At 40.3% G+C, this 8,894-nt stretch overlaps 2 protein-coding genes across 2 annotated transcripts; one reads left to right on the top strand and one right to left on the bottom strand.

Moving 5' to 3' along the window:
• Nucleotides 1–2,128: 2,128 nt before the first annotated feature.
• Nucleotides 2,129–4,598, top strand: LOC131680569 (uncharacterized protein K02A2.6-like). The gene is made up of 2 exons (XM_058961283.1): nt 2,129–3,653; nt 4,291–4,598. The coding sequence occupies exons 1-2, from the start codon at nt 2,129–2,131 to the stop codon at nt 4,596–4,598; spliced, it is 1,833 nt and encodes a 610-aa protein (XP_058817266.1).
• Nucleotides 4,599–5,057: 459 nt separating this feature from the next.
• LOC131683771 (SPRY domain-containing protein 7) lies at nt 5,058–6,836 on the bottom strand. Its single transcript, XM_058966046.1, has 2 exons — nt 6,618–6,836; nt 5,058–6,360 (listed from the first exon to the last, which is right to left on the bottom strand). Exons 1-2 carry the CDS (start codon nt 6,718–6,720, stop codon nt 5,789–5,791), a joined length of 675 nt encoding a protein of 224 aa, XP_058822029.1. The 5' UTR covers nt 6,721–6,836; the 3' UTR covers nt 5,058–5,788.
• Nucleotides 6,837–8,894: the final 2,058 nt, after the last annotated feature.

Genomic DNA, 8,894 nt, shown 5'->3' with positions numbered 1-8,894 from the left:
ATTTCAATTGAATTGCAGTTTATCTTATCTAAGTTTCGTTGAATAAAGAAATTGGTTTTTATTAGAGTGCTTGGTACATTTTTTTAGAGAAAACATTCATATTCTTAATTGTATCGCTTGGATGTTGGTTTTCTTTTCGCTTCGTTTCTCAAAGTCCTGTATTTGAAATTTTATTCGTTGCTCTAGCTGGGATTCGGATGCACTTCACCCATCTTTTAGAACCTAATTCAACGTAGTTCAGCGAAAAAAGACAGTTTACATCGACAACAAGAGTAAATATATAGCGAGAAATAGTTCTTGTACTCAAAACTGTTTCAAGGAAAATTGGATAAGATAGCTTTTCTCTTGAAGAAACTTAAACAAGCTTAAGCTGAATGTACAAAACAAAACAAAACATTTTTTTCAGGCGATAGATGATTCATTGCTTGAATCTTCATCTACTGATTGTTTTACTGACCCGTTCATAAATGCAGTGCCTGATTATGATCCACCAACAGAGGAGGATGCTTTTGTTGTTGGACGCATAGCTGGTAAACGTGTAGTATTTTTCATTGACTCAGGGGCTCAAGTAAATACCATCACGAAAAACACATTGAATGCGATACTCTCTGATAACTCTAAAGCTGGAAAGCTACATGATTTAAAGTATACATCTGATAAAACACTGCGCGCATATGCTTCACAAGGGGAGATCAGCGTTGTATAGTAACGTTTTCGGCAAAATTGCACGTGTCTAAGGACAGGCCGACTTGCTTGGAAAAATTTTATGTTGTTGAAGAGAGTAGATCATTGTTGGGCTTCAACACAGCTGCTCGGTACAGTCTATTGGACGTAGGGTTGAGAGTACCTGTTGGAGGTCATGTCAACATTTGGAAATGCGAGCTGGCTATGATGAATTCAATTACAAGCTCACCAGTAGAGGAATTTCCGAAATTCAACGTACCACCCGTACTACTGCATTATGATAAAGAGATGCCTCCTGCTAGGAACGTATATACACACATACCAGCAGGCTTCAAAAGATTGGCACAACAAAAGCTTAGCGAGCTTTTAGCAACAGGAATCATCGAACCAGTTACTGAAGACATGGATCGCTCCTTCTGTTCTTCATTGCTAGTTGTACCGAAAGGTAAAAATGATATTCGTCTTGTTGTTGACTTGCGAGGCCCAAATAAATGTATCCACAGAACGCCATTTAAGATGCCTACTTTTGAAGCCATACTGATGGAACTGCATGGAGCAAGATGGTTTTCAACCATAGATCTTAAAAATGCCTTCTTTCACGTGGTACTTGATGAGCGATGTCGACATTTGACTAACTTTTTCTCTGGAGACGCACTGTATAGATGCCGGAGACTCCCGTTTGGTCTATGTAATGCTCCCGATATATTTCAAGAGATTATGCAGTCAGTCATTCTCTTGGGATGTAAGGGTACTATCAATTACTTGGACGATGTGTTAGTATTCGGAACAACGAAGGCGGAACATGATGCAAACCTCAAGGAAGTATTCAGGCGATTAGAGGATCATAACGTCAGGATCAATGAAAACAAATGCTTGCTAAACCAGAAAGAAGTACCGTTTTTAGGGTTCCAGCTCTCTGCCGCTGGATGGAGTGTGGAAGATGAAAAAATTAGAGCCATCCAAAATTTTCGCAGACCACAGACTCAAGACGAAGTGAGAAGCTTTCTTGGTTTGATCAATTACATTGATCGATTTATCCACAATCGAGCTGACAAAACATGGCGTTTGAGAGAATTAGCTAGAGCAGATCATTTTTACTGGTCGAAAGATTTGGATCTAGAGTTTGAGCATCTGACATGCACTGCTTGGACGAAGATCAAGACTCTTGGTTATTACAATCCAACAGACGAAACTGAGCTTTATGTTGATGCCTCACCGCATGGGCTAGGGGCAGTACTAGTCCAATTCGATAACAGTTCTAACCCAAGGGTAATCGCATGCGCTTCACGAGCATTGTCTTCGGCAGAACAGAAATATCCTCACACACAAAAAGAGGCTTTAGCAATGGTTTGGGGGGTTGAAAGATTTTCCAACTAGGTATCTGATGAGCAAGACATTTAAGATTCGAACAGATGCTAAATCAAATGAGTTTATTTTTGGCGGCATGCATCGAATCGGCAAAAGATCTGTTTCGAGAGCAGAAGCGTGGGCACTCCGTCTACAGTCGTACGATTTTTCCGTTGAAAGTATCCCAGGGAATATGAACATCGCGGATGCGCTTTCCAGATTGGTGATTACCAGTGAACCGATCGAATCATTCGATGATTCCTCTGAAGGACATCTACTTTTCGTCTTGGATTCAGGAAATATGGGAATGAACTGGAATGAAATTGAGTTAGAAGCGGAAAAGGACAAGGAACAGAATGAGATTCGAGAATCTCTGAAGCAAGGAATATGGAAAGAAGAACTGAGGGCATACGAATGCCATGCCAAGTATTTCCGTTTAATGGGTGCTTTAATTTTCAAAGATGATCGGGTTTTATTACCACATAAATTGCGATCAAGAGCACTCGAACTAGCACATCAAGGTCACATGGGAGCAGCGTCAATGAAACGGATTTTGAGGAATCACTTCTGGTGGCCGCGATTAAACGCGGAGGTTCAGAAGTACATAGAATGCTGCGAAACATGTTTAAGACTTTCAAAGAAAAATGCTCCACTTCCGTTGACGACTAGAGAGTTACCGGAAGGCCCGTGGGAAATCCTACAAATAGATTTTTTCTCAGATAATGATTTTGGCTACGGAGAATTTCTGGTTGTAGTAGATACCTACTCAAGGTACATCCATGTTATTGAAGTAAAAAAGATCAACGCAGATACAACAAACGCTGCTCTGGCCAAAATATTCGAAGTTTGGGGGTACCCTCTTGCGATACAGAGTGACAACGGGCCACCATTCCAGAGCGACACATTCATTAAGACGTGGGAAAATAAGGGCATCAAGATTCGCAAATCCATACCCTTGAGTGCTCAATCCAATGGTGCGGTAGAAAGGCAGAATAGCGGCATTAAAAAGGCTTTGGCGGCTGCTCGATTGGACAATGTGCACTGGAGAACTGCGCTGAAGAATTATGTCCATGCACATAATAAAGTACGCCCCCTATCTCGTCTGGGAGTTACCCCATTTGAATTGTTAGTAGGCTGGAAATGTCTCGGTACCTTTCCTTGTCTTTGGGAAACTAAATCTTCCGACTCATTAGACCGCATCGACATTCGAGAAAAGGACGCGGTCTCGAAATTGCAAAGTAAGAAGTATGCCGACATACGTAGAGGAGCTAAGGATTCTCACATCAAAGCAGGGGACACGGTCTTAGTGGCAACACATAAGAAACATAAATCAGACCCAACATTTTCGGAGGAAAGATTCACAATACTGGCTAGAGATGGAGCCAAAGTTGTCGTTCGAAGCGAGCGTGGTGTTCAGTATTCCCGCAATGTCCAAGACGTTAAGAAAGTGCCTGAACATCTGGAAGAGTTTGCTGATAACATTACTCAAGGAGGACATGTTGTGAGAACAAATAACACTGAATTTGACGATGAGCTTGAGCATTCAGAAATCGAACTTGATAATGCTGTAAAAGTAGGGGATGATAAAATGAATCGCCCAAGACGTAAAATAAGGAAACCATGTAGGTTTGAAGATATGGTTCTTTATAGTATCTTCGAATAAGAGAGTTTCATTGCACAAGAACAGAACAAGCTGTAGAATGTAAATATATTCAGGGAATTTAACTCAAGATGTGTGCATGATCAGCAAATGGAGATCAGGTAAACATATTATTATTTAATTAACCAAAAACTTCTATCATTATAGTAAAGTTATTCAACAGGTCCTTGTAGCTGACCGGAACAGAAAAGGATATCTATAGGAACCTCGGGGCACACAAAAATCACACAGAAGTTGTCGCAAAATAGCAATTAAATGAATTGATATAAATATAACAAAAAAAAAATAAGAATATCAGAAAATATGTTGTGTGAAATATTGTATTAAGAGTAGTAGACAGGAGTATTGTAGCAGTAAGCAGTGAAATAAAACAATAAAAAAAATATATCTATATAAATACAAGCTATTCTAGAATCCTGAAAGATTGTTCCCAACGTATGCATATCCCGGTTCGTAATTGATTCTTCAGCCTTGTAAATCCACTTGAGAAAGCGTCGCCTACTGTCCCCAGCGATAACAAGTTGCCATTAGCAACAGCAGCAATCCATTGCCTCCCACCAACTCTTGAACGTAAAGCACATGACCGCGCACCTATAAAGCTGTTTGTAACAGCGCGGAGAAAGCCATTCCAACATCGAACGCCTTAGTGGACGGACAACCCAGCAGCAGCAGTACACCACCCAACCAACCCAGCAGCAGCAGAGGCGAAGCAGTACGCCACCCAGCCAATCCAACAGAAGGCAAACGAACGGGCCGATTCGCGCGTAGCGAGCGCGTCAACGGGTTGCCACTAGCAACCACAGCGAAGCAGTACACCATCCAACCTACCCAGCAGCAGCAGAGGCGAAGCAGTACACCACCTAGCCAATCTAGCGGAAGGCGAGTGAACGAGCCGATTCGCGCGTAGTGTGCGCGTCAACTGGTTGCCACTACAGGAGGACCGAAAAAAGTACACCGTGCCCAGCGAGCGACCGGATTAGCGTGATCAATTGCTATGGAAGGCCAGCAATCTCGTGCTCCGCTTCCACCGCAGCAAATGGAACTAACCAGAAATCACGACATAATTATATCGTAGTTGGGCAAATAACTTGGTGTTATGTCTAGTAGCTCTACGTAGGGAAAGAATTTATCCAGGAAGTTTTGTGCCATCTTCGTATCGGCGTGTACAAGTACATTTCCAGCGGAGCGCTTTTTTCCGGTTATGTTTCGAAGTTTCTCCCAGACGATTTTTGATGGGGTTCGAGGATCTATAGCAAACCCATAGAACATGGGACAAATATACGATTATGGGAAGTCGACGTGGTTTTTGAACTGTCCCATTATTAATTCCGATTTTCAAAACAAAAAAACGTTTAAAAAATTCATATGCATGCTTCATATAAATACTATTTATTCACAATCAGTACATGTTAATACATTGGTAATCATTATCCATTTGTAGTTAGTTGCAATATTGTTAAGAAGACCAGCAGTTTTATGGCATAGTAAAAGTGGAAAGTGAAAGGTAGATAGGTAAAACTGCCTTATTGTTCTGTGTTTCAAATGTTACTAGCAAAACGTTACATACAAACTAATCGTTATATTTTGTCATTTTTGGTCTCGATGTAATTGAAAAGCCGTACTTTTTAGTTTGTCCCGTCGAAATAAAGACGCAGAATCTCTGTATAAAGACTCGATATCTCCATTTTTTGTTTAACCGTGATCTATCAGTGCCAATCCGGACGAGATTTGTGCACAACATTCAAATCGAGGAAGATCTCTTCGAATCCTTTTCGAGTGAAGGTATTGATAGCTAATATATCAAGTCTTTGTTTGCGAAATTCAGTTTAAGGTAGTCCTGTCAGCCAACAGTTAATTAGCCCAATCGCTAGGAAAAATGCGATATGCCAGATTATCACATGCTATCTAAGAATAACAATTTTCAAAATCAACAGTCATGGGTGATCAACTCTACTAACATAATTAAATTTTAGGTGATAAGCGACTTCTTAGTGCTACATACTGAGGTTGAAACCATAGTTTCAATCGGATATAGGTTTTTACCTCGTCTTCTAATTTAAATAAGAAAGGAATCAAGAGCAATTCTTGATATTCAGATCATAGTAGCGATTGTTCTATAAGGATTCGTTCAAATCCTGGAGGAGGACTGCATTGAAATTGATCCAGCACTATATCCAGAATTGCTCCTTCGTCCACAAATATACAGGGAAAGACGGTTCCTCGAACGTTGAGCACCGGAATGTTTAAGTTTGTACCGTTCAGATAGAAATTTAGTTCTACATGGTCGTAAGCGACGCCAATGGTGTCGCCTTCCTGCGGGACACCAGACTCATTCGCAAGTGACAAATTGACAACTGAATCTAGTTTCGCCAAAGCTGTTGGTACTGTCTTGATTGCCCCGTCTCCTTCGCCTTTTTTCTCCAGCTTGTGAAGTGGTTTCGCGTTGTGATAAACGACATTGTCCGAAGTCAAACACCAAGATTCTTTGTCGAATCCACCTTTTGACTGGTTGAGGTCTGCCTGTTGTGTGGCAAGTCCTACCGACCAATGACCACCTTGCTGCAGTTTGACCTCGAAATAGGACTTGGATTGAAGTAATGGTGTATTTGCTATTACACCACCAGAACCGCAAGCTCGTTGGCCATTTTTTATCACAACCACCTCATGACCTAAAAAGGGCACAAAATGTATATTAAACGATTTTCTCAAATGTTTGATCGATTTATTTAGAGAAGTCTCAAGTTAATTTAAAAATGGTAAACCGGTAAGCCAAATAAAGCACAACTAAATTTGTAATAGATAGATTTTTACAATAATTTTTATATGTTTATTACAAATAGCTATAACAAGAAGTATTTTCATATACTATACGCAAAAACATGCAAAATTATTTATTGATATGCTCAAACTATAAGAAAAAACCTACCCATATGCGACGTATCAAGCTGTATTGGATCATGTTCTCTGCGAATTTGCATCGTTTGTGGCGGTAACACTCCGTTCAAACAGTTCTTGAGGCAGCAGAACATGTTTTGCACCGGATGAGGTAAAAATATCTACTAATCCACTTATTTTGCTAGTTAATAAATAGATTTTGCCAGTTCTAGTTTTCTCTTTCAGTTTGTTTTCAAAACGTCAATTTTAATCAGCAGGAGGCCTACAGTGAGGGCATCAAGGGCATAACGTAATGAGCGAGTAACTGTTTTCAGCAGCCCCGTGAAAACTGTTTGTTGCCTCCCAGTAAAGGTCAGCCGGAAATGAACTGGAATTCCGGCTGGTTCCAGTTCGCATTCCGGCTCCAGTGACACAACCGATTCTAACTAGAATCGGTTGTGTCACTGGAGCCAGAATGCGAACTGGATCCAGCCGGAATTCCGGTTCATTTCCGGCTGAGCTTAACTGGGCTGAAGCTGCCACCAAATGCCAGTAGCGCTAGCTCCGTTTCAAATGTTTAAGGTCTATTCACATGAACTGTACACCACTGTTTGAAAGTGGGAATCAAAATAAGTAAATAACAACAATACATGAAAAAGCACGATTTTTCTTGCATTGCTTATTCTCTATAAAGTCCGAACGCTTTTGTCACCTGAGTTCTAGTTAAGCACATCAAAATGAAGTTTATTTATGTTCGACAAGTTTCAGGTTGTGTTAACAATATTGGCTCGTAGCAATGTGAAAGTTGCTTAAAGCGCGTTAGCTGTCATTTTTGGCAACTATCCGAGCCAGGAAGCCAGCTTATGTTGGCTTCACTCATTTTTCAAAGAAACGTCAAAACATTCACCCTCTTGGTTTTCAGTTCACAACCTGAAACTTGTCGAACATAAATAAACTTCATTTTGATGTGCTTAACTAGAACTCAGGTGACAAAAGCGTTCGGACTTTATAGAGAATAAGCAATGCAAGAAAAATCGTGCTTTTTCATGTATTGTTGTTATTTACTTATTTTGATTCCCACTTTCAAACAGTGGTGTACAGTTCATGTGAATAGACCTTAAACATTTGAAACGGAGCTAGCGCTACTGGCATTTGGTGGCAGCTTCAGGCAACAAACAGTTTTCACGGGGCTGTTTTCAGCGTTTCAAAGTTTTCCTTATTTATTTGGTAACGGTATGTAACGGCGGTACACAGAAAATGAAACAGCCCAAAGAATAGGTTATTTAAACTTAAGGTGAAGATATGTGGAAGCCAGGAACGCACGCTTGTTGCTAGGCACCGTTGCGCTTGTTTACGTTGAGAAAAAATGGATTTCGAAGTGAAAATTCAAACGCACAAATCGGAGTTTTCGGACATTTTCCTTCGGCCATCTGCACATTGGCAGAAAATTTGAAGTTTTGTTAGTAAACGATTAAAGTTTCGCGGGTGATTTTGCAGTGGTGAAAAAGTGCACTAAAAATGAGAAGAAAAATAAGAGTGTTTCGAAAAGAAACCCCCAGGGAAGAGGGGTGATATTTTTGCACAAAATAAGAGCTACAAATGGAATTCCGTCTAAAACTCGGGTTGAATGTATAGGAAAATGTTCTAGCTTCCTCAAGTAGCAATTTCGTGGTACAGCGGCAAGGTTAGTGTATTGAAAAACGTATTTTTACATTTGCTCATGTCAGATACATGGTTAGGCAGGGGAGAGGGGTGTGTGCGGCGAAGGAGCTATGTTGTGGCTCGCTTGTATAATGTCCTTAAATTTGGGTACAGTCGTGATTCGCTGCAGCTGGTTGGTCACTTTTGAATTGGACCGTTTTTTGGTTGGGCCTCAACTATAGTTAGACCATTATCCAACTAAAATGCATCTGAACACCAACAAAATCTCATGTTGAATTTGCTTTGACAATTAACTCTGACAATAATTAGCGATATGAACAGATGCATTTAGACTACATACAGACCAGGTAGGGTGACCAACCTAATTTGGACCCCTACATATTTTGGACCCTGTTAATGTATTCGTCTCCTGCACTGCCAGGTTTCTCTGCATTTGTTTGGTTTGATGCAGCAATTACATTCCTTGGGTTGTCTATTAAGTTTCAATATCATTAGTTCATCTTTAATTGTTTAAAATTACACAGAATCCACAGTTTTAAAAAATATCACCGAAGACGTTTCATATTTCAACGATAGCCAAGAGGAACCGGTGGAAGTAATACATTCGCAAATTGGATGTAAAGGTACAATTGTAATATTTTTTATTGATTTATTCAGTTTGGCTGAT

Source organism: Topomyia yanbarensis, chromosome 2, assembly GCF_030247195.1.
Source record: "Topomyia yanbarensis strain Yona2022 chromosome 2, ASM3024719v1, whole genome shotgun sequence".
NCBI classification, from domain to species: Eukaryota; Metazoa; Arthropoda; class Insecta; order Diptera; family Culicidae; genus Topomyia; species Topomyia yanbarensis.
Note: the sequence above shows the minus strand (reverse complement) of the source record. Positions and strands in the feature narration are given on the sequence as shown.

Bases quoted from the DNA above. Each gene is read 5' to 3' on its own strand.
- LOC131680569 (XM_058961283.1), top strand. From the start codon at position 2,129: ATGCATCGAATCGGCAAAAGATCTGTTTCGAGAGCAGAAGCGTGGGCA. The intron at 3,654-4,290 runs GTAGGTTTGAAG...GCACCTATAAAG, and splicing joins ACGTAAAATAAGGAAACCAT to CTGTTTGTAACAGCGCGGAG.
- LOC131683771 (XM_058966046.1), bottom strand. From the start codon at position 6,720: ATGTTCTGCTGCCTCAAGAACTGTTTGAACGGAGTGTTACCGCCACAA. The intron at 6,361-6,617 runs GTAGGTTTTTTC...TGCCCTTTTTAG, and splicing joins GCTTGATACGTCGCATATGG to GTCATGAGGTGGTTGTGATA.